Source organism: Vigna unguiculata, chromosome 11 (assembly GCF_037176805.1).
Source record: "Vigna unguiculata cultivar grain cowpea cultivar isolate G323 ecotype 2 chromosome 11, ASM3717680v1, whole genome shotgun sequence".
Taxonomy (NCBI): domain Eukaryota; kingdom Viridiplantae; phylum Streptophyta; class Magnoliopsida; order Fabales; family Fabaceae; genus Vigna; species Vigna unguiculata.
The window spans coordinates 41,375,522-41,401,726 of NC_140802.1; the positions used below are offsets into that span (position 1 = coordinate 41,375,522).

At 33.9% G+C, this 26,205-nt stretch overlaps 1 protein-coding gene and 5 pseudogenes across 1 annotated transcript; all 6 read left to right on the forward strand.

The window, feature by feature from the left end:
• Positions 1-223: 223 nt before the first annotated feature.
• NF-YC10 (nuclear factor Y, subunit C10) lies at positions 224-3,459 on the forward strand. Its single transcript, XM_028053448.2, has 4 exons — positions 224-606; positions 683-767; positions 3,095-3,136; positions 3,242-3,459. The coding sequence occupies exons 1-4, from the start codon at positions 295-297 to the stop codon at positions 3,322-3,324; spliced, it is 522 nt and encodes a 173-aa protein (XP_027909249.2). The 5' UTR covers positions 224-294; the 3' UTR covers positions 3,325-3,459.
• A 1,109-nt stretch (positions 3,460-4,568) lies between these two features.
• LOC114168791 (fasciclin-like arabinogalactan protein 11 pseudogene) lies at positions 4,569-5,710 on the forward strand (annotated as a pseudogene).
• Positions 5,711-8,442: 2,732 nt separating this feature from the next.
• On the forward strand, positions 8,443-9,907 carry LOC114170020 (fasciclin-like arabinogalactan protein 12 pseudogene; annotated as a pseudogene).
• A 661-nt stretch (positions 9,908-10,568) lies between these two features.
• Positions 10,569-11,682, forward strand: LOC114168977 (fasciclin-like arabinogalactan protein 11 pseudogene; annotated as a pseudogene).
• Positions 11,683-14,126: 2,444 nt separating this feature from the next.
• On the forward strand, positions 14,127-15,350 carry LOC114168854 (fasciclin-like arabinogalactan protein 11 pseudogene; annotated as a pseudogene).
• A 1,330-nt stretch (positions 15,351-16,680) lies between these two features.
• On the forward strand, positions 16,681-17,858 carry LOC114168935 (fasciclin-like arabinogalactan protein 11 pseudogene; annotated as a pseudogene).
• The last annotated feature ends 8,347 nt before the right edge of the window (positions 17,859-26,205 follow it).

Here is a 26,205-nt window from a genome sequence, read left to right on the forward strand (position 1 = left end):
ATGTTACAATAGTAAATTAGCACATGACACATAATAACCTAACACTTTATATCTTTTAAAAAAAAAAAGTAAAAATTAAAAGAATTGAAAATTGAAGTACAAATTAAATCCTTTTCGATAAATCGGTGACTAAATCGAACAACCAATGTTAAAGAAACCAAATCGAATAAAAAAAAATAAAAATTAGGAGGTAATTATACCATTTTATTAAAAGCACTTCCAGAAAAATTCGAATTTCACCCTTCATCTTGGAACGGGCGTCTGACAGAGGCTGAAACCCCCCTCTGTAAAACAATGGCTTCCTCCAACACTCCCAAACCCCACAAATCTCCCAAGGCCAAGAAAGGAGAAATCTCCACAACCCAAAATAAAACGAAGGAGAAGACTCGAGACATCACCAAAGAGGAAAACCAAAAGAAGAAGAATAAGAAGCCCAAGCTCAGCAACGGCAATTCAAAACACCCACACGAAAAGGGCGCAGAAAGAAGCGGTGATGATGAGAAAGCCAACGTTTTTCCCATGAATCGTATCAGGACCATGATCAAGGGCGAAGATCCTGATATGCGTGTTTCGCAGGAAGCGGTGTTAGCCATCAACAAAGCTGTGGTGATTTTCTATTTTTTTTTTTCTGTTTATGTTTGCATGTTTGGCATCTTTTTCATTGGTTTTGTTTTCCTTGCAGGAGAAGTTTCTTGAGCAATTCACGCAGGACGCTTATGCTTGTTGTGTCCAGGACCGCAAGAAATGTCTGGGTTACAAGCACGTTGGTAAGGTTTTATGACTGAGATATGTGAGTTCAATGAAGTTTGAAATGGCGTTCTGTAGTATGTGCACGTTTTGGTTTATGGATTTCCCAATTTCAACTGCACTTTGAATGGAAATCCTACTGTCACAAAGGTTCACCTTCTTCGGAAGCAAATGTGAAGGCTAACACACCCTATATACCTGTTTAGGTTAGGAGAATACACTTGTTGGGGAGTCCTAAACTTAGATATGAGTTCAGTAAACCCAACTGAGCCTCTACTTTCCATTCAACTTCTTTGACTGCTACCTCCCTTTTTAGGGTTGGATTGCATGGTGCCTTCTTCCCGTGTGAGGAGGCCATGGAAGAATATAGAATCTTGCTGTAATGTGCCTGTGAGCTGCTGGCTGTTTAAAGCCCTAAAGCCGCAATGTGATAGAGTGAGACAGTTATAATGGTTTGTTGGTCTAAACTTGGTCAGTCTGTAAGTGAGTAGGCCCATATTAGGTGCTAGGCTTGATGGAAGTTTTCTTACTCCACGACTAGAGGTTGTCTGATTCTTGGTTGAATAGTCCATACCCTGTCGGGGGTTGAGTCTAAAAGGAGAAAGTGGCAGGTGCTCTCAGATGGATGGTCCGATAACATTTTCTAGCTGATTGCTTTTCTGACATTGACGCTGATGTCTATTATTTGGGAATTGAAGGATTAATTCTTTATATTGATTGAAAATTTTCTGGCTTTTCTAGTTTTAGGCTTTTGTTGGTTACGTTTTTGGGGTGAGGGTGGTAAGTTTTTGAATGGGTTTAGTCATAAAGTAGGGAGTATCATACTGATCTTGATCTGATTCAGTGAATTTCTCAGTATAGACTCTAGTAGCTTTCCCACATCAAATTCATAATAGTAAATATTGGATTCTTTCCATGTACTGTGAATTAAGGAGCACTTAAATCTGTGCTACTAAATTCACCCAATAGAAAATAACTTAATGAATGGCGAATTCGTTCTTGTGTACCAATTCACAATTTGTTTTCCCATTAGTATGCAACCATTGATGTTTTGGGAGTTGAATTTGCATACCTTTGTTTGAAATGGATCAAGACAGAGAACGAGTTTGAGTGCAGATAAACATGTGGTCAATGAATATCAGTAAGAGATGATGGAAGATGGGAAGAGGAGAAGTCACTTCTGGAAGAAAAGAATGGAAGTGGAACTCACTGAGGACAATGATGAACAAGTTGGAATGGAATTGTCAAACAGATGCTTTTGAATCAGGAAGAGGCCTCTAGAGGGGTTTAGAAGGATTTGAAGTTAAAAGTATTTAATCAGAAAATTTTGTTTTGAGAGAGTATCAATATCAACACCTTGGGAAATGAAATAGACAAAAACGTATAATGCAACTTTTAAATTTCTTTAAAGAATCATATTAGTAGGTACTAAATGTTATTATCAAACATATTATTTAAATAATATATCAACCGAACATACCCCCATGTTACGAATTAGCATACCACACACCCATATCAACACTAAAGTGTTTATTTGTGTACCAGGTAATTAGTATTAAATTGAGCAGAATCTCTCTGTTTGATAATTTATTCTGTTCACTTCTATATAGCTATCAGGTCATTCCGTTATGAATATCATCAAACCTTGCAAATATTCTGCACACCTCCTACTTGTAATTGCAGTAAACTCCATTAAATAACTGCAACAGGTTCTGCACAGTCACTTGGTTGTGGAAACCTATATTCTAATTAAGTGCAATAAAATACTATGCCTTAATGGAGTAGACATAAGGTAAAATTGTTCAACTTCATCAATGCCGAGCAATTGCTAAAGGAATGGTATATGTTGTTCTATTGTTTGCTATTGCTCGTTTTTTTAAAGTACTCTCTCAAAGCTTTTGCAGAGACTGCCTTCTCTTTCCCTGTGCAATGTTGAAGGAAACATCTATCCTGAAAAGATTAAAGTGCAAGAGTCAAGAGGAATATCTCTAATCTTAACCATTGATTATTGATTAAGCATCGATATTAATTTACTACATACCTTTGATTTCATTAACTTTGATCTCTTTAGTAAAAGCAAAAGCAAGGAGGGTGTGTAATATTGTGAAACCATTTGTAATTGGTTGGCAGTCAATATTGTGAGTATTGTGTTAGGTCTTAACCACTTTGTAAGAGTAATATTTAGTATGAAGGTGTAACCTAGATGGTTTGTAGAACTACTATGTTTTATGACCATTCGAATTGTTCCTTCATCTTTCTGTTTGATTGTGTATCTGCTTACAGGCTCATTGAGTCTCTTAAATATTTATTTTCCAATCACTGATTTGTCACTCGCTTATCCTTTCAGCAAATGTTGTTAGTAAGAAGAGGAGATACGACTTTCTTTCCGGTAATTTCATATCCCTGTTGCAATGCTAATCATATTCTTAAGTTTACCTTTCCTTGTTTTCACCTTACCCTTGCAAGTTTTTTTACGTTGTTTTTACTTGTTCAGATTTTGTTCCTGAGAAAGTGAAAGCTGAGGATGCATTAAGAGAGAGAGATGCATCAGGCAATGGAGTATTTCAGAAAATCTAAAGCGAGCTAGTGGAGAATCTAAACTAGTACATTATAGAATCATGTCACATTTTGTAATTGAAACATGCTTCAGGATGAGTAATACTGATTTATAATTTTCGATATTTTATTTATTTTCGCACTTCTCTTTCTTAATAGTTCTATTCCCGTAATTATATAACTGTATATATGGTTTTTCAGTGACCAGGCATGCTTAATGCTCGAGTCTGCTTTGGTAGCATGATGCAAATTTGCCTTTACCACTGGATGGAATCACAGTATATTGTTAATAACAGCAGAACGCTAGCAAACCTGTTATTAAACCCGTTTTATCTAACGAAGTTGGACTCCATTTGAATACTCTTTACATGTTATCTAGAATATTGTCTCCAATCTAGCCTAGCAATCAAAGCTACGTTGATGTTCGAACCAAACCCGAAAGCGAGATACACATACTATGTTCTAGATCACGAGATTGTTAAATGTCATTCTCTTTTCGATTTCTAGAATGCCGAAAAATATTAACTTGAAGTGGACCTCTCAACATACAAGCCGTGAGATACTCAAATAATCGTCTGAATGAATTACGCAGTGGAATTCTGCGAAACATACGATTAGAGAAAGTAAACATGAAAACTTTCAAACTTCTTGGTCTTCTTAGATGGCACATAATATATGCTTTTGACAACATATGATGTATCAGGTAAACAAATTCCAAGAAGAGTGACTCAATGTAAAGAATGAAAAAAATCGAGCAACTTGTGGTAACACCCTTCTTTGGCTTACTCTAATATACGATGATGTGTTAAACCGTCGTTCTTCACCATCAAAGACATATAATCAACTAAATAAGAATTCCCGCCGGCATTCAACACCGACCAAGTTGCAAAAACCATGCATCGTAAGGTCAGATGCTAACATCATCAAATTGTCTTGCAAAGGTTAATTACAGACTCGTTCCTTAAGTTAGCCGCTAGCACTTGATTGTTTTGCCACTTCACAAGAATTACAAGTGAATGCTACGTTATCATGCTCATTTTTTTTTTTTGCCCTACTTAGATCTCACTATTCTTTTCCTGCCTTCCCAAGCAAAATCCAACTGGCTAACACAGTATTGCATTTCCATGACAAACCACCTTTCATTGATGTGTAAGCATGCAGATCTGCTACAACAACTGAACTTTCTACACAAACATTCCACCAAACCAAGAAAAAACAAACCCCTTTCACTCTTTTCATCTTTCCATATATTACCCTCCCTCCACAATCCCCACATCGAAAACTCTCACTTCAAGGACCACTCTTTCTTTCTTTCTTTCAGTCAACAAAAGATGGTGATGATGATGAAGAAGCATCCACTCTTCTCTCTCACCCTCCCACTTCTTCCGATACTACTCTTTTCCCACTTCACCATCTCTCTAGCCCAGTCACCCGCCGCCGCTCCAACCGCCCCCGCCACCGCCACCACGGCCACCACTCCGGCGCCGGTACCCTCCTCACCCCCGACAGACATCATCAGAATTCTCAAAAAGGCCGGGGGTTTCACCACCCTTATCCGTCTCCTTCAAGCCACGCAAGTTTCCAACCAAATCAACTCCCAACTCCTCACCTCAAACGGTGGCTTAACCTTATTAGCACCAAACGACAATGCCTTCTCAAGCCTCAAACCTGGCTTCCTCAACTCCCTCAACGACCAACAAAAGAACGAGCTCATCCAGTTCCACTTGCTACCCACATTCGTTTCCGTTTCGAACTTTGACACTCTCAGCAACCCCGTGAGAACGCAGGCCGGTGAAAACCCTGATCGGTTGGCACTGAACATAACAAGCTCCGGAGGGAACCAAGTGAACATGACCACGGGGATCGTCAACGTTACGTTAGGTGGCACTGTCTACACCGATCACCAGCTTGCGGTTTACCAAGTGGACAAGGTGCTTCTTCCTCGGGATTTCTTTGTCGCTAAGCCTCCTGCTCCGGCTCCGGCGCCAGAAAAGCCTAAGGGGTCTAAGAAGAAATCTGCAGACAGCACTGGAACTCCTGCGGATGATGCTGAATCTGCTGCTGTCAGTGTGAAACAGCAGCATGTGATATGGGTTACTGTTGTTGCTGCAGTTTCAGTTGCAGCATTTTCGTGGTCACAATGAGAGGTTGGAGTTGAAGAATATAAGCATTGAAGTGAAACTATATCATCTAGGGTGGATTAAAGAATGAACGATCAACATTTTGCAGATACATTGGTTTTAAATAATTGCCTTTTTTTTTTCTGTTCTTTTTCATTCGCTAATGGTTCAAGTTTTCAGGTTGTGGTGGAAATTATATTTGATTTATAAAGATTTATAAGAAAAACTTCATATATCTTCTGTATTACTTATGAGAAATTCTAAATTTGTGTATAAGTTGCATACAATGATAGTAGAGAAATGATAATTTTTTTTTAAGTCGTTAAACTTCACATTATGCAACGTGTTTAGAGATAAGGAGTACACTTCTTTTTTTATTGGAGGGTGGTGTTTGACACCAATACTTCCATTTGATACTTCATATATTATTAAAAAAAGTTGGTATTAAATAATAGTTATTTGAAAATAGTGATATCAAAATAACTCTTTTATTTTATTTTATATATATATATATATATATATATATATATATATATATATATATATATATATATATATATATATATATATATATATATATATATATATATATATATATATATATATAAAGCACGCACCGATGACTCAATCCATGTATCCATGTATAAGAATAGACGGACTATGATATTATGACAAATTTTTTATTTTTTATAAAGTTTGACAAAGTTTATTTTTTAATAATTTTTTTTTTCTCTTTCCAATTTACATCAAATCTTTCCTTCTTCCATTGAGAGGCCGTCACATGTATTGTCAAAAGTTTATCGATGAAACTTTGTTAAAATATATTTTTCCGATATGATGATTTATGCAGTTATATATGTTTTTGTAACAAAAGTGAATTAAAAATAATGGATGGTGACAAAATAAAACTTTGGTGTACTCTCTTGCCAATAAAAAACAGCAGAGTGGTCTTCCAATACCAAATTTTTCTACCAAACCACTAATACTCCCTTGTCAATCCGGTCTCAGGACATGTTTATGAAATGTTGAGGATGTTGAAGGATTCAATCTTTGTGATATTATCAGTAGGAGCTTCAACTAGTGGTAATCAGTGTATGAATTCAAATTATTGCAACTTATATAAGCTTTTACCATCATCATGTTATGATATTGCACTACGATATTTTCAACCAAAGACCGAAGAGAAAATGAGGACTAGGTAGTCCAAGTTAAATGAACATTTCGTAATTATTAATCTATTAAGTAACTGATTTAAATGCACTTAATTGGACATAGGTCGCAGTAAGAGAGTAAAAAAAGTTATCATTTGAGATTTTATGTTTCATGTATGTCCAAACATTTAATTATATATAATTGTGGTGAAGTAAAAATTTCTTCGGTATTCACTTTTCCTCACCTAAATACAATCCTATTCCATACACTTCTTCTTTAAATAGGTTTATGTTAGACATCATTGTCATATCACATGAAAATTTTATTAGAAAAAAAGAAGAAAAAAGGAAAAAATGTGGAAGACTATACCAAACCCATAATAAAATTACATTGTACATATAGACAAAAATATCAGTTATAAGAAAATAAACTAAGTAAATCCATTGATAGAAGATAGTAAACCAATGTAACTCCTAACAGCTTGGTAACCAATGTAACTCGTGATAGTCTCTAAATTGATCACTAACTTTAACTATCAAAATTTTGACTACCACATGAATTTGTTTTTACATCGGTCTCTAATTAAAAAGTTGATTTCTAAACAAGTTTTTCATCAATAAAATTATCATTATTTAACAAGTTTCTTGTAGTGATAGCTAAGTCAATTATTTTATATTAGTTTTAAATTGGGTAAAAATAAGAAAAGAGAAGAATAGCCATTATTTTTTTTATATATATTATAAGATACTTTTAAGATTCATTCAATATTAAAATTTAAAATTAAAATATATTTACTATTTTTATCTTTAGAGATAAAACTACTGCTTACTATATATTACAAAAATATTTAATAATAATAATTTAATGCTATAATATGAAAATTAATATATAGGAGATAAATTATAAGTTCTAAGTAAAATATAATTATTTTAATAGAAAAAACGTTAATATACAGAAAATATTACTTTAAATTATACAAAAAAAAAACAAAGGAGTAATGAAAAACAAAAATAACATTAAAAGTAATAAAAATGTATATTTAAAATATATTAAAAATTTAATTATATAAATTAATGATACAAAAGTATACATACTTGTATAAAATTTAGTTATATTATAGTCAAAATGAACAAATTGAAACGTAAAAACAATACTATTAAGAACAATATGTAGTAATACAAGTAAATTACAAGCATATAAGTTCTTTCATAACACAGTCTTGAGAAAAAAAAGTATCCGAATTTAGAGGGTTGGTGTTAGAGGGTATTTAACATGTGAATTGAATAGAAACTTAGCATGCAATTCATCTATCAATAGCACATACTTTTCTTTTTCAGCTTGCTATAAATTATCAATACTTTTTAGTGGAAACAAACACAAGAAAAAGAGCTAACCCCTGATAAAAGCAATGCTCATAGATTCATCTGAAAAACCTAACATTGCAACAATAAACATATGAAAGCTGAAAGGAGCTTGGAATCAACCTCCAAAGCCCAAAACTCAAAGCAGCATCCTCATACATATGTAATTATCCTCAACAAAAGCACTAGTCAGTGTTACTGCAAAATTGCATCTGAACCTAGTAGCTTCTGAGGAATAAGATGCTGAAATATAACTATAATGTTTGGTGTTAAAAGCATCACAATTTCATTAATGTGCATTTAGCACCCAATTGAGCTCTAACTTCTAACTCCTCTTTTTTCCTGCATTCCCAAGCAAAAGGAAAAAACATTGTTCTCACTCACCTTTATCTCATCTACCTTGATGCATCACCTTAATCTCCTACAGGACCACCACAGACCTCACACATAACACAAGTATATACAGAGAAATTTCATCACCAAAGCTTCATTCATTTACCCTATAAAAGCCACACCATTCCAACACCATTCAAATAACAACTACTAATCTATCACCAAAGCAACTTTACTCTATAGAAAAATGAAGCTATTAGTTTTATTCTCCCTCTTACTCCTCATACCTTTTTCCTCCTTATATTCAACCACATTAGCCCAAGCACCTGTTGCAGCTCCATCAAAACCAATTGTCCAAGCACTATCCCAGTCACCCTCTTCTTCAGACACCTCTGATTCTTCCCCTGATGATCTCATCAGAATATTAAGAAAGGCCAAATCATTTAACATCCTAATTCGGCTGATGAAAACCACCCAATTGATCAACCAACTCGATGCTCAGCTCATAACCATAAAATCAGGTGGCTTAACCATCTTTGCCCCAGATGACAGTAGCTTTTCAAACCTCAAAGTAGGGTTCCTGAACTCTCTGGCTGATAATCAAAAGATCGAACTTTTGCAGTTCCATGTTCTTCCCACTTACGTTTCAAGCTCAAACTTTGATTCTCTGAGCAACCCTGTGAGAACACTAGCTGGGGATAACCCTGACAGGTTGCAACTAAACGTGACAGCTTATGGCAACAATGTGAATATCTCAACAGGAGTGGTCAATGCCACGATCACAGGGGTTATATACTCAGACAAGGTGCTTGCTATATATCATGTTGACAAGGTGCTTCTTCCTTTGGACTTCTTCAAACCTAAGCCACCAGCTCCTGCACCCTCTCCTTCAATAGCACCAAAAACTGATAATGATAACTCCTCTGCTGATGATAGTCTTGGAACATCCAAGGACAGTTCTGGCGCATGGAGTTTGACGAGTTCTCTAGGAACAACGTTGGTGTCCCTTGGATTTTCTTTAGTTGCATTGGTGATTATTTCAAGTTGAAGGCTGGACCAGACCAGACAATCTATTTGATGATTTTGAATTTATGTTCTTTCTCTGAGCAGCATAGATTTTGAGGGACATGTGAGCTGCAATATGTTTCTTTTGATTCAATTAAGATCGTTTTTGTGTGAACTTTGATGCAATTAAGACAATCAAAATTTTCATCTCCAACTACAGAAGTTGATACATATTATGACGTGCGAACATATCTACTAAGACTTTCCTCAGTTTCCAATAATTGTCATGGTAAGAACTACGCATTGACAGTCTACAAAAGTTTGATAAAGAACTTGAAAAACAGACCAAGAACATAACTGTGTTACATAAATTTTCATAAATTGTTTCGTTATGAACTAAAAAGGAAGCACTCGAGGTTGTAGACAAATTGCAGGACCTTATGGTGGCTATCCTAAAACCTTATACGGAAGCCTTTCGTTTTGTTCTCTTAATGATGTTGAATGATCTTTCAGTGACATGTATAGGTATAATGATGGAAGTCATTTCTCTTGTATTTTTACTAAAGTATGAATCAATGTATGGAGAATAGTATGGTTTAACAGCAAATAGAAAATGGCTGTGTTTCTCTTTTCTATTCATGTTATGGTTCTGTTATATGGTTTAAGGTATAAGCTGTGTTCTTTCAACAAATAGACATTGTTTCTGAAGTACCCATGTATAATGTGCTTCATTAGCTATGGTCTTACAGATATGAATCTTCAGCTAGAGGCTAATGTTATTCAGGCATGATTATAGAACATCTTAAATATAAAGATCAACCGAGCATGAAATCCCATAATTAAATCAAAATATTTTGTCTTTATTTTTTAGCAATAACATCAATTACTTATCACGAAATGTGGATCTATGTCCAAAAGTGAGATCTTTATATGGGTTAAAATGTCTTGTCTCGGTTTGTTTGCACTAAAATCAAAAGGTTGTGATGTCTTTATTTATATATTTGCCGTGGACAAGATAAAACGATCAAAATTTTCAGAGTTTAAATTCTGTGGATGTAAGAAGTTTTACTCTATCAGTAAATTAAAAACCATAATTGTAATGACTTTTAAAGAAGGTATTTCAAAAGTTAATAAACTCATCATCTGTTTGGCAAACATGGCAACGATAATTAGATAAATGATCCTTATTCTCTATGATAGATGGGATATATCCTCACACTCCACAGCCAACAGATTTCATAGCCATACATTTCACCAACCTATCATTTTCTTGGCCTCTATATAACCCTCTCCTTCACACATCCCAAGACACAGATTGCAAGAATCATTAATTCAAATCATTCACATTCTTCCACAAACACAATCATCAAAGCCATCAACAGGCTTCAATTGGCAACTGGAAGATGAAACAAGCAACCCTTTTCACCTTATCTCTCTTCCTACTCTTATGCTCTACCAGTTTGGCCATTTCACCTGCACCTGCAGCAGCACCAAAAGCACCTGCAGCAAAAACTCCCCATACCCCAAAGGCTTCAGCACCATCACCAAAACCATTAGTCCCAACATTACCTCAGTCCCCAGATTCCCCTGACTCTGTCCCTGATGACATCACCAGAATCCTCAAAAAGGCCAAAATGTTCTCAACCCTGATTCGCCTCCTCAAAACCACAGAAATCATGAACAACATAAACTCACAGCTCATAACAGCAAAGAGTGGGGGCATAACCATTCTTGCACCAGATGATTCTGCCTTTTCCAACCTCAAAGCTGGCTTCCTAAACTCCCTCAACGAAGGCCAGAAAATCGAACTTGTGCAGTTCCACATATTGCCAGAGTTTGTGTCAAGCTCAAACTTTGATTCTCTGAGCAACCCTGTGCAGACAGTGGCTGGCAAAGATCCTGTAAGGCTTCCACTGAACGTGAATGCATTAGGTAACAGTGTCAACATTTCAACTGGGGTCGTCAATGCCACCGTTTTGGGTGTAGTCTACTCCGATAATAAACTTGGGATTTATCACGTCGACAAGGTGCTTCTTCCTCTTGATTTCTTTGCAACCAACAAGGCTCCAGCTTTGGCTCCAACATCTCTTGCAAAGGCTCCCAAAGCTGCTAAAGAAAACTCTTCTGATGACGATCAAGAAGAGACAAACCAGGATCATAATAAATCTGGGGCACTCAGTTTGAGCAGCGTTAGTGGAACAAAGTTGATGTCACTTGGGATAGCCTTGGTTGCTATGGCAACCATGTGGAGTTGATCATTTACCAGCTGCACTTTCAGTTTTCTTTGTCGTTAATTTCTTTGTTTAATTGGTGCTTTTTTTTTTTTTTTTTGTTTAAATTTTCCTCTCTTTGTTGTTTCTTTTGTATGAATGTTTCGTAAAGGGGAAAAAAAATGCTTGAATGATTAACGATTCTCATCTGAAACCATGCATAATTGTTCCTATCATTATGCTTTATAAGGAGTCCAGGATGAATTCATGTTTCATAACTCCTATCCTCTTTTTCGTTCAAATATATCCCCTCAAGGTAATGTATATAAGTATATGAAAACTGTCCAAAGCATCCAAATATAGTTAATTATGAATGTTCTTGAGTTGAAAAGGATCGAGAGAAACATATACAAACTATTCTAGGTGAGGATTCATCATGCATTAGTTATAATCAAGATAACTTGTGTTTATTCTTTTAAACAATAGCATCTATTATTAATAAGAAGAGTGGACTTTTATCCAGAAACATAATCAATAACTTCAAATCTTTAGAAGATTTTTATCTCCATCTGTGCTACACAAATTTGTTGTCACCTTTTTATATTATGGTTTAATTACATAACAAATTTAATTGCTTTTTTATTAGTTTTCATTTTATCGATTTTTTTTAATTGACTCCTTCACCGTTTGATTTTACTCTCAATTGGAGTGTGACATAGTTGTTACGTTGCATCACTGCTTGTGTTTTTTTTACATGAATCACTCAATTAAGTTTTAAGTCCTTTAGTATCTTGAATTGAGTCTCTCTTAAAAGTTTTTGTTTTATTAAGTACCAAAAATATTTATATTTTTCAACTTATAAGTTGAGGGTGAGATGACTGATTGATCTTATAATCTTAACTAGAACATCACGAATTTGGACAATAAAAAAATTATATTAAGAAAAAATTATGTTCTGAAACCATAATTATCTTTATAAAAAACAACGTTGTTTCATTTTAAAAATTAAATACTAAAACAAAAATGAAATCAATTATGTGGAGACACTAAACAATGATGTTTGGTAAAATTAATTAGAGTTCTGGAACTTGATTTTTCTTATTGTTCAAGTTGATGATATTCTGTTTCAGACTACAAAATCAAATGTTTACACTAATCCAAAATGAAACAACAGAAACTCAATCTAAAAATATAGAAAACTTAAATACTCAATAGAACATATATAATTAATTTAAAATATCTAAATTTATTACGGACTTAAAATATATGTAAGTCTTATATTATATATTCATTGACTGATGGACTGGATGAAAGATTAAAATTAAAATTTTCAAAATTTGATGCTTGATTTTATGTTTGAAGTTTGAATCGAAGCTTAACAAAATGAAGTACTAAATCAAAAGTTCGAAGTCTGCTCGAATTATTTCCTGGACACATGTATGAGATACACTGTCTTGGATTCCAAAGTTCTATTAAGAGAAATATTATTCATATCATTTGTTTATTAATAATAAGACATGCCACATGTAAGAGATATCTGTGAATATTTACAAAAAGAATTAAAATGTTTAGTAACATATTTTAACTATAAATTCAAATAAAATACGATATATAACATTTATAAATTTTAAATAAAGTTCAAATAAATCATTTATATATTATTTAATGACAATTATGACGATTACAAAGGAAGGGAGAGTGTATTTTATAATCAATTGATCAAAAATAACCCATTCAAAATTAATGTGTTAATTTTTTAATAATTTTTTTAATTTTTTTTTAGTTTAAATTAGAATATAGTAGATATGAATATCCCCATGTATGAATATTATGATACCGTATCCGTCCTGTTAATAAGTAGGTATAAAAATTATCCGTACCCATTATTCGCAGATATCTATTTCTTACCTATAGTGAGTTTTATTCGCAAATATCCACACATACAAATTTTGTTGACATATCTGTATCCACGTCATGCTAATTTACTATAACGAAAAATCAACCTCTCTCAAGTCCCAAATAATATGAGAAGACTCTAGACAAGTGTAATTTATAGAAGTCATAGCTCCCAAAAAGTGCTGAACTTTTTAAATTTATTAGTAAAATTGTACTTTGATCTACATCAATGTCTTCTCTGTTTTCTGATATGCTAGTAAGTTTTATTAGGAAATGGTTCCCAACTGCGATTTTGATCAGAATGTTAAAGTTTTCGAAGTTTTCTTAATATAATATGCAATTAAATTAATTTATCACAAAATTGACAATCATGATTGCAATCACAGTTAAAATCTTTACATCTTATAGAAATTCTATATAAAACAGTTGCAACAACTCCTTTCAAGTATCTCAGATGTCCATTATCAGCAAAGATGCAGATAATAATTAGATAACAAATCCTCATCTCCATGACAGAAGGGATATACCCTCCACAGCTACAAATTTTGCAACCTGTTAACCACAACATTTCACCAACACATTGAACATAAATTGTAAGAAGCATTTATTCACATTCTTTCAGTAGCATAAAACTCATCAATAGATATTTAATGAGTCCATTCTCACTTCACCATATCCGAACTCAATACTTAAACTAATTTATGCCAACAATATTTAGATCAAAGATCCTTATTCTCCATGACAGATGGGATACACCCTCACACTCCCCAGCTAACATATCATTTCACCAACCTATCATTTCCTTGGCCTCTAATCACTATATAACCCTCCTTCACGAATCCAACACATCAGACACAAACTACAACAATCATTTAATTCAAACCATTCACATTCTTCCACAATCATCAAACCCATCAACAGGCCTCAATTAGAACATGAAGATGAAACAAGCAACACTTTTCTCCTTATCACTCTTCTTACTCTTATGCTCTACCAGCTTGGCCATTTCACCTGCACCTGCAGCAGCACCAAAAGCACCTGCAGCAAAAACTCCCCATACCCCAAAGGCTGCAGCACCATCACCAAAACCATTAGTCCCCACATTACCTCAGTCCCCAGACTCCCCTGACTCTGTCCCTGATGACATCACAAGAATCCTCAAAAAGGAAAAAATGTTCTCAACCCTGATTCGCCTCCTCAAAACCACAGAAATCATGAACAACATAAACTCACAGCTCATAACAGCAAAGAGTGGGGGCATAACCATTCTTGCACCAGATGATTCTGCCTTTTCCAACCTCAAAGCTGGCTTCCTCAACTCCCTCAACGAAGGCCAGAAAATCGAACTTGTGCAGTTCCACATATTGCCAGAGTTTGTGTCAAGCTCAAACTTTGATTCTCTGAGCAACCCTGTGCAGACAGTGGCTGGCAAAGATCCTGTAAGGCTTCCACTGAACGTGAATGCATTAGGTAACAGTGTCAACATTTCAACTGGGGTCGTCAATGCCACCGTTTTGGGTGTAGTCTACTCCGATAACAAACTTGGGATTTATCACGTCGACAAGGTGCTTCTTCCTCTTGATTTCTTTGCAACCAACAAGGCTCCAGCTTTGGCTCCTTCATCTCTTGCAAAGGCTCCCAAAGCTGCAAAGGAAAATTCTTCTGAGGATGATCAAGGCGAAACAAAGCAGGATCAGAGTAAATCTGGGGCAGGGAGTTTGGTTGGCCTTGGTGGAACAACGTTGATGTCTCTCGGAATAGTTTTGGTCGCAGTTGCAACCACGTGGAGTTGATGATCCATTTGGCGGCTGCATTTCTTCAGTTTTCTTTGTCAAACATGCTGTTAATTTCTTTTTTCCTTTTTTCCAGTCTTGTTTAAATTTTGCAACCTGTTTCTGGTTTCGTATCAGTGTAATGAAATGGATGTGATTCCTTCAATGAGTAATGGTTTTTCTATTTTGAAAAGAAAATTTGAGTTGGAGTAATTTAACACAGAAAATTTGTGCATTGTATGTAGCATGTGCCGTTTCCAATTAGTTTACTGTTTAATATGAAAGCCTTTCATGCTTGGGGAATTAAGGAGTTTGGTCTATTGTTAGCTCAATTGTCTTATACTAGAAAAATCTGATATGAGTACAATTTTATTACAAGCTGTGAATCTGATTTTCAGCAAAATGTTTGTAACATTATCTTCTATTATGTTGGTAGGTATAATAACTTTGAAAGCATTAGTGAATGAGTTTCAAGAGTTTAAATTGATTAAAAAAAATTTTGAGATTATGATTATGTGGGATTTAATTGTTTCTAATTCTTCAACCTCTGCTTTCTCTCTTTGTAAATTTTGATTTGAACAATAGTTAGATTATTTAATAGGAATGAAATTTGTTCACACCCAAGGTATTATTTACAAAGATAGATTTCTATTCTAACATCTAAAAGAGATAATGTTTAGCATTTCAATAGGAATGAACGAACCTTTTGGATTCATTGCGATGAGATTAATTAGGTGTTTGTTTAAGATTGGGTAGACCCGCTTAATTTCTCAAATCCATAGGTAAGAAGACTATGATACCAACTATTGATTTTTTTTATATAAAATATATTTACAAAATAGAGATTTATCATGTGAGGAAGAACAACTTTTTTTTTAAAAATTAGTAGCATTATCTTTAAATCAAACTAATAATTTCTTAAATTTAAATGATAAAAATCATTTGCATTTCTTTTTTTAAAACACTATGTTAAAATTTAAAACATATGAAAAATATTCTTAGTAAAACTAACTTATTTAAATTTAAATCACAAATATTCATTTATTTTCCATGAGAAATAAAATCCGATTATTTAAAAAAAAAAGTTACCACAAAGTGAACTTAGCAACTTTATGGTTGAAATCAGGTGAAGTATTGTTGTAAATTATGGTATAATATAAACAGGTAGATTTAAATTTTGATAAACAACGTATGATTAATTCAATATATAGTTTATAATGATATTGCAAACAATTGACAGAAACATTCTGCGCGTAATGCAGTTTAGAAAGTGATACAGCACCAATCAATTAGGCAACTGATGCGCCACCGCAATCTCCTTGTAAGATTAAGAGACTATGTCTCAACATGTATCTCTCTATTTTTCGTGTACTTTTCAAAGAAGAACTCACTACTCTGTCAATCTTATATACCACAATGCAACACCTAAATCTCAAACAAGATAGTTCATAAATCAGAATTAAAGGTTACACAACATGGCCCTGCACCTACCTGTGCTTCTCTATAAAAAGCCTACCACATGCATTCATTTCATCAATGCATAAACTTGCAATCTTTCTAATATCATCCAAACCTTCATTTAACAAAACCAAAAGATGATGAAAAAGCAATGTGTTTTGTCTTTCTCAGTAGCACTGTTAGTTTCATTTTTGTATTCCACCACCACTTTAGCCCAATTATCACCAGCTTCTGCCCCTCTCAAACCATCACAACCTACACCTACCCCACCAGCTGAAGCTCCTAAACAGCCATTGGTTCCCTCATTGCCACAGTCACCAAGTGATTCCACTCCTGACACTTCAGCAGTTGACATTGTTGGAATCCTGAGGCAGGCTAAGTCATTCAACATCCTAATCAGACTCATGAAAACCACCCAATTGATCAACCAACTCAATGCACAACTCCTCACTACTAAATCAGGTGGCATCACCATTCTTGCACCTGATGACAGTTCCTTCTCCGAACTCAAACCAGGCTTCCTCAACTCTCTTTCTGATGGCCAAAAGCTCGAGCTCTTACAGTTCCATGTTCTTTCAGAGTATGTGTCTAGCTCCAACTTTGATACCCTGACCAACCCTGTGAGAACCCTTGCAGGGGCTAAACCTGGAAAGGTGGAACTGAATGTGATAAGTTACGGAGGGAGTGTGAACATCTCAACGGGTGAGGTTAACACCACCATCACTGGCATTGTATACACAGATAAGCATCTTGCTATTTACAAGGTGGGGAAGGTGCTTCTTCCTATGGACTTCTTCACTGTTGCTAAAGCACCTGCAAAGGCTCCCTCGTTGGCTCCAGAACCTTCAACTGACGCATCAAAGGCGCCTAAAGCTGATAAAGATGACTCATCTTCTTCAGATTCCTCACACGTTAATCCCACCGAACAAAACTCCGGCACCAGCAAGATCAGCGTGTACGGAAAGTTAGTGCAACTAGGACTAGGGCTTGCACTTGTGGCTACCACCATGTAAACTTGATGGGGACAGGTGGAGTTTTTGGTTCTTTAAAACACGCATGTTCCTTTTATGTATGTTTCTATTTTGTTTCCGACTATGTGTTAGCATATGTAAACGGTTTGCATGATTGTCTCTTTTATCATAAAATATATAGAGATACGTACAACGTATAACAAAGTGCAACCAGTCTTCATAGGTTCTGTCTTTTAGAAACATGCAAACTGTTTCTTAACGTGCTCTACTTTTATCATATGATAATACACTTTAGAACGGATTACTCCACATCAAAGAATTAAATCCCGATTGGGGCCAAAAAGAATTCATAAGACAATGGAAGCGCAAAAAGAAAATCCAAGCACAAAGTAACACAATAATTATGGTGTGAAGATATAATTTATTTAAGAGAAATGTGGAATATGAATAGAGATAATTATAAATCTATGGGTCATACAACTTGCCGCCACACGTGCATTTCCAGACGGCAGCCTCAGGGTCCAAGTCGACGTGTGGGTCGGAGGCAGAGTGGGTTAACGGGTGAGCAGGGGGTGACTTAGGTACAAGAATTGGTGTGCATGGTGTGCAGTTCTCACACCTCGAATTGCAGCTTGGTGGTGTTGACCCGATTACACTTCCTCCAATTTCACTACCTGCTATCACATCATCAAAACCTTCATTATTTTATAACCAAAATCACATTTTAAGTATCTATGAAAGAACTTCATACCCTTGGTAGAAGAAACATGACTGCTGAAGATCAGTGTGCAAAACAAGCACAGGAAGAAGACGTTGCGACAAACACGACTTTGGTTCGTTATGCGATCCATCTTTCCCTTCTTCTCTATCACAACAACAGATTCCTCCAAATAATGCAAAGGTTGTGTTGTATTCACCCTGCAAGCATGAATTTATATAACAAAAAATTTCATATAATTATTTATTAAATTTTTTTAAATTAACAGTTATTTTTACCTATTTTCTATAAACCATTTTTTTTTCTTTTTTTATTTATCAACAATTAATTTTTCTATTCATTTCACTTTATTTTTAATAAATATAAATTTATTTTATACATTAATTTAATAAAATTATACGTCTACTAGTATACTATTCATATTTAAAAATGTTGTGTGTACGCTAATTTCAGTAAAAGAGGATTTCTTCTCTAACTACACCAATTTAAGATATGATGAACCTAATATTTTTTAAAAATAAAATTTAATTTTTGTTTTCAAAAAAAATAATTTAGTAACATATATTAAATGTTGCAAAACATTTATAATTAATAAAATTTCTATATTATTTTTTCTATAAAAAGAATTAACATTACTAAAAAAATCTTGTACCGTTGTTATAAGGTTATTGTATTATAACAAATACTTTTATAATATCAATTCTTTATTAAAACACATCTGTAACATTTCCTATTGAAAAAATGTCAGCAAAAAAATTTAGAAATTTTTAATTTTCTGTAAATGTAATTATTATCAGGTAAAATGATACTAATAATTAGAAAGAAGAACAATTAATATTCCTAAAATGTTATTAAATCTTATTAATTACAGTAGGTGATCTCGTGAGATTCCTTTTAATGATATTTCTGTTGTTGGATTTTATATAGTTACTTTCTATTCTTAAATAAGAGTTGCACGTTGAATTTTTTGTTATATAAATCCATAGTCGCAGAGTGAATAGAACACAACCTTTGAATTATTCGGAGGAATCTGTTATTGTTCACAGAGATGAAGGGAAACATGGATACCGTAGCAAAGCAAAGTCGTGTTTGTCGCAACGTCTTCTTCTTGTTCTTGTTTTGCACACTGATCTTCAGCAGCAGGGCTGCTTCTACCAAGGGTATGAACTTCTCTCATACTTAAACTGTGATTTTGGCTATAAAATCATTGACGTTTTATAATTGTCTTTGATCACATCATGCACAGATAGTAAAATTGGAGAAAGTTTGGTGTCATTAACGGGTGGGGCTGAGAGTCTTATCGGGTCAACACCACCAAGCTGCAATTCCAGGTGTGGGAACTGCACACCCTGCACACCGGTTGCTGTACCTTTCACACCACCTGCTCAGCCGCAAACAGACTCTGTCTCCGATCAACCCGACCCAGCCTCCCACCGACCCGAGGCTGAGGTCTGGAAATGCTCGTGTGGCGGCAAGTTGTACGACCCATAGATTTATTATCCGTATTCATATTGGATATGGAATTGGACCTTTGTCCTCAAATAAATGATACTTCAAAATAAATGTGTGTAATAAGATTTGAAAGTCTTGAAGATAGCAACTAATTAATAATTTCTTAATTACATCAAATAGTAATAATAGTTCAAACAATATTCCTAGCAGATAAATTCTTTTACTTTAATTCATAACTAAATATATTCTTTTAGTACATTCCTTCTCAAATTATATAAATAATTTAGTTTTCTTGCACTTAGAAATATATAAATAAAAATAACACTACAAGACAATGGTTATATTTTATATAATTTTATATTATATAAAATTATTATTCTCTATTTTAATGTTATTATAGATTAACATTAATTAATAAATTATATTATTTATAAATATTAATTATATTGCACAATTGTTATTAATTTATAGATAATACATATATTGAGTTTCTGATTAACGTTCGTGATGAGCTGAATTGTTCAATGAACGGTCTTTGGTAAACTTAAATATTCAAAAACTTGTTAAGAAATTCTTGGTCTCTGCTGTCAAGGTTATAAAATTGATACTCATTAATTAGTTCTTATGACAATGTAAAAAACACATTTGCAAGACACGTTCTAAAAAAAACCTATAAGTAAGATAGTAGTATTGTGTCATAGGTAAATCAATTTTAGTCTTTCATTAATTTTAGTTGGAAGATCCATACCATCTTTCTTCTACATTATTCTTACTTACTGAACAGGTCCGACTTCCGCATACTACTATTATATTATTAGGAAACTGCTCTTAATATTGGAATAATTTGATTATATCTCTGATTTGATGCTTATGATATATTTTGAATTCATAATCTAACCAATATAACCTTGAAAATGTAATTATACATGTTCATATACATTACACTTTTAAAACTTTTAAAATTGTTGTGACGTTGCCCTTGTCTCTGTTTTTTTTTTATCAGCAAAGAATAAAATAAATTAAGTAGAGCACTTGAAGGGTACTCTAACCCTTATACAAAAAAGCAGGACCTGGACAAATAGATGCATTAGCTTAGCATCATGGCTCCGTCAAAACAAAAGACCATTCAAAACTAGATGATCACAATTTGGAACAACTTTGTGATCCATAAAACAAATGAGGCAAAGAGTATGCCTACCTAAAGCACAGACCCCTACCAAATTTTCGAATAGTATAATGATAGTGTACATTAATCAGACCGCATTCTTCCTAATGTCAATACTTAAGCGTTTGAACACGTCCTCCTCCTCACGAAAGGAGGATAAATGCATCCAAATGGCCCTCCAAGATAACAAGAAAGATTAAAGTACGCTTAATACATTTCAATGTCATTGCATTTGTCAAACTGGGCAATTTCACTTCTGGCACGAAGGAGATTGATCAACATGTACTATTGTATTTATGATTTGTCTTGGTCCCTTTGTCAATAGTGACCTGTATAAGCTTGCCTGACACACTTAAATGCACAGCAATTAATCATATCACAAAGATTTTAAGCATACATAAGGAGAAAGAATCCAATCACTATAAGAGAACATAACAGATGGACTTTTATGTTTCATCCAAACCCAAGCTGTTACCTGAGCAAGGGCAAATATCTCTTCAGGATCCACTTTCCTATGTTTAAAAATTACCCCATTCCTATGTTTCCATATTTCCCCTACTATTGCTAACCACATTCCTTGCCAAATCTTATTTTGTCTTCTATTAAGGTTCACTAGATGGAAGTGTTGAAAATTATCTCTTGCATTAACATGATGCACTGAGCTCACCCCAATCCATCTATCACACATATTCCACACCTTTTGGGATGCTCTACATGAGAAGAATAGGTGTTCTGCATTCTCTTCACTTGCTAAGCACATCTCACATAGGTTATTTTGTAATTGGATTCCCCTTGCTGCTAGTTTAACCTTTGTAGGTAACTTATCTAGGAACAACCTCCACCCTAATAGTTGTGCCTTCGGAGCCACCCTAATACTCCATAATGTTTTAAACTCTTTATTCTCTTCCTCATTAGAGGAACCTTGTAACTTATTATAAGCAGACTTAACCGAAAAAACACCATTGTCATTATCCTTCCACTTCCAAGTATCAGAGATCCCTATTTTAAGACTATGTCTGTTTAATAATAGGATAAGTTGTTCCTCCATAGCTACCTCCCAAACAAGTCTAAGCCTCCTCCAAGTTAGGTCCCAAACCCAAACATTCTCTTCCCAATGTCCTACCTCCTCTATAACTCTTTCTTTACAATCTGATATTAAGTACAACCTAGGAAACTTACAACACAGTGATTCTTCCCCGATCCATTTATCTTCCCAAAATTTCACTTTTTTCCCTCCTCCAACCACCCACTCTATGAAGTTGTCAAACCAGGCACCTTGCGTTACAATCCCACAAGCTTTTTGGATGTCTAACCACCACCTCGAAGCTGACCTAGAAATAATGGGGTCATTAAGATTCCGCCAAGACCCATACTTTGAGTCCATAACCTGTTTCCACTGACCATAATCCTCCACTCCCAATCTCCATTTTCATTTAGCTAAAAGTGCTGTATTGAAGTTCCCAATATCTCTTATCCCCAAACCCCCAACCTCCTTTGGTTTGCAGATGTTTTCCCACCTAACCCATGCTATTTTCCTATCTTCAGATCCCCACCCCCAGAGGAAGTTTCTTTGGATTTTTATAAGTTCCTTACACACGCTTTTAGGTGCTTTAAAGAAGGAAAGATAGTATAGTGGTAGAGCAGATAAGACAGATTTTATAAGACAAACTCGACCAGCCATAGATAGAAGTTTGCCTTTCCAACTAGATAACCTGTTTCTAACTTTGTCAATCATAGGTTGCCAAAATTGGTTATTCCTAGGGTTTCCTCCAATTGGAATTCCAAGATACACAAATGGAATTTTCATATGTTGATAATTTAAAATGCTAGAAAAGTCTTTTAGCAATATTGCATCCAAGCCCAACCCCCCAATTCTAGTTTTGGAGAAATTAACTCTAAGCCCAGACGCCAGTTCAAAACTTCTTAGAATAGTTTTTATAGCCCATGCGTTTTGAACTTTTGCGTCACATATGAATAAAGTATCATCTGCAAACTGTAGTAACTTTACATTGGTTCCGTTTGTGCCAACTTCTATTCCACTATATAGATTTTTCCTAACAGCTTGTCTAACCAAACCTGCTAGGCCTTCCGCTACAATAAGGAATAAGAAGGGTGCCATAGGATCCCCTTGCCTGAGTCCCCTTGTGGGTACAAACTCCTTTGTAGGACTCCCATTTACTAGTATCGATATAGTTGATGATTCCAAACACTCTTTAATCCACCCAATCCACCTCGCGCAAAACCCCAATCTACCCATCATGTAGTATAAGAAAACCCAACTTACTGAATCATAGGCCTTTTCATAATCTACCTTCACTATTGCTAACCTCTTCTTTTTGAGCTTACATTCTTCCACTACCTCGTTGGCCACCAGGATACTATCCAAAAGTCCTCTTCCTTTTATAAAAGCTGATTGAGAGCAATCTATAATCTTGGGTAGCACGCTTTTGAGTCTAGTTGCAAGAATCTTAGAGATAATCTTATATATACATCCAACTAGAGATATAGGTCTATAGTCATCCACACCTTGAGGGTTTTGTTTTTTCGGCACTAGTGCTATGAAATAAGCATTACACCCTTTTGGTATTCTCCCTTCACTGTGAAACCATCTAACAGCTTGACAGACATCAGTCTTCAATGTTTCCCAATTATGCTTTAAGAAGACAAAGTTAAATCCATCCGGACCTGGACTCTTAGTCTCACCACATTCGTTTAGCGCCTCCTTTATTTCCTGATCATCTATATATTTCGTTAAGGACCTGTTTCTTCATCAGATATGGATGGGAACTCTATGTTTTGGAAGCTGTGACACCCCGACTATTATACTAAATAATTATTATCTGATAAAAAGATATGAAATTAATTTTTTTTTTATAAGATTATTCTTGAGAGAACATTAATAATAACATAACATCATATTCATATATATGGTTTACATCTCTGTAATTGTTCATGAAATATTACAAAAATATATATTTGTATAATATTAAGAGTCTTACATCAAAATAGAAGATTTATCTATATTTTTAATATCTCCTAAAGATATTAATAGAAATTATCCATGAGTTAATCTTCAGAAGATCCACCAACAATATCCCGAATAACTCTCACTGAGCAGGTTCATCTTCTGTTCATGCAACAGGTACATATGAAAGAAAAATATGAAAGGAGTGAGGTCTTTATAAGCCTTAAATATCAATCTTAATAAACTCAACAAACAATACAGACACCGGGGGCCTAGATTTGGACCTACAACCACAAAACTTGATCTTGTTTTACCAGACATATGGATCCATATTCCACTTCTGATGATCCAATCTGAACATCAAAAGTTACTTTGGGAAGTGATTAGGTAGTTGAGTATTTCTCATAAAACATGGTACAATCATAATTATTTCTTTCTCGAGAATATTAGTCATTCATCGGCTCATAAAAGAGATATATACTCACTACCTAACCTTGGCGATGCCGAGCAGGTATCAGATAGTCCCAAGTTTGGCCTATGAATATCCTAGCCCAGTGCGCTATTCTGAACTATCCAGATATTCACCTACTTGGTAAAACTTCCTTAGACCCCACCATGGTCCCTGCCTTTCATCCCGCAGTGTACCAAACTGTGACTTCCCAAATACAAACACTTTGACACTAGTTTAATCTCAACTTATTGAAACCAAACTTAACTCTCACTCAACTGACATACTCTTGGATATTTTCAAGGGTCATAAAATGTGATGACTATCAAATCATGTCATTGTATAAACTATACACAAAGAACATAAAATGAAATAAAATGTACATGTAATTTTCTTATATTCAAGTTCATTGAATAAAATAATATTTACTTTCACTTCACATTTTTTTAATCATAAAATAATGATAAAATAAGAATCAAAGCAAGAACTTTAAATAAATAATTAGATAAGGATTATAACATTATAAATAAATAAAATAACAAAAATATAAATTAAACGGGACCAGTGCGTAACTGGAGATATATTAATTGAAATAAATAAATGGGACCAGTGCATAAATGGAGATAAAATAAAATAAATAAACAGGACCAGTGCGTAACTGGAGATAAATAAAATAAAATAAATAAATAGGACCAGTGCGTAACTGGAGATAAATTAAATTAAATAAATAAATAGGACCAGTGCATAACTGGAGGTAAATAAAATAAAATAAATAAATAGGACCAGTGCGTAACTGGAGATAAATAAAATAAAATGAATAAATAGGACCAATGCGTAACTGGAGATAAATAAAATAAAATAAATAAATAGGACCAGTGCGTAACTGGAGATAAATTAAATTAAATAAATAAATAGGACTAGTGCGTAATTGGAGATAAATAAAATAAATAAATAAATAAATAGGATCAGTGCGTAACTAAAGATTAAATAAAATAAATAAACAGGATCAATACATATTTGGAGATTAAATAAAATAAATAAATAAATAGGATCAGTGTATAATTGGAGATGAAATAAAATAAATATAAGATGATAATAAATGAAAATAAGTTAAATGAAAGTAAATAGAATAATATATGAGTCAAAATAAATAAAAGATTTATATAAAACCCATGAGCTTATCAAGATTAATATATAAAAGATTAACCTCACCCCCCTTACCTTATTGATTGAAGAGCACACTAATAATAGTTGAAGAAGACTAAGATCTCTTTGAATCTTTGCTCTAAACTTTCTCTCTCTCTTCTTTCTCTTTCTCTTTCTCTCTCTTCTTTCTCTCTCTCTCTCCTTTCTTTCTCTTTCTCCCTCTTTCTACTTTCTCTCTCACTTTGTTTATCTTTCACGTAACTTCTTCTTCCATCTACATATATATAAGCATTTCCATGTGCCAAAATCATCATTGCTTTGCTTTCATTAATTAGGAGATAATGTTTATCTCTTTAGATTCTTTTTTTTTCTTTTTTTCTTTTTTTTTTCCTTCTTATCTTTTCTCATGATCTTATCTTCTTCTTCTTCTTCTTCTTTTTTTTTTATCTTCTCTCCTTATCTACTTATCTCTTTTGAAGATTTTTTTTTAATACACACTCCTATTTAATAATATTTTAATTAATATATTTTTACCTAATATTTTTTTTATATATATATTTTATTAGTTATTTTTTTTTGTTATTTTCAATAAGTAAAAACATGATAAAATATATATTTTTTGTACTGTTTAAACTACATCATAATAATATATGAAACATTAGTAAAAACATAAGATTTTCTAATTGCTTTATTTAAAATAAATAATACAATTTATTAAAAAAAAGGAATG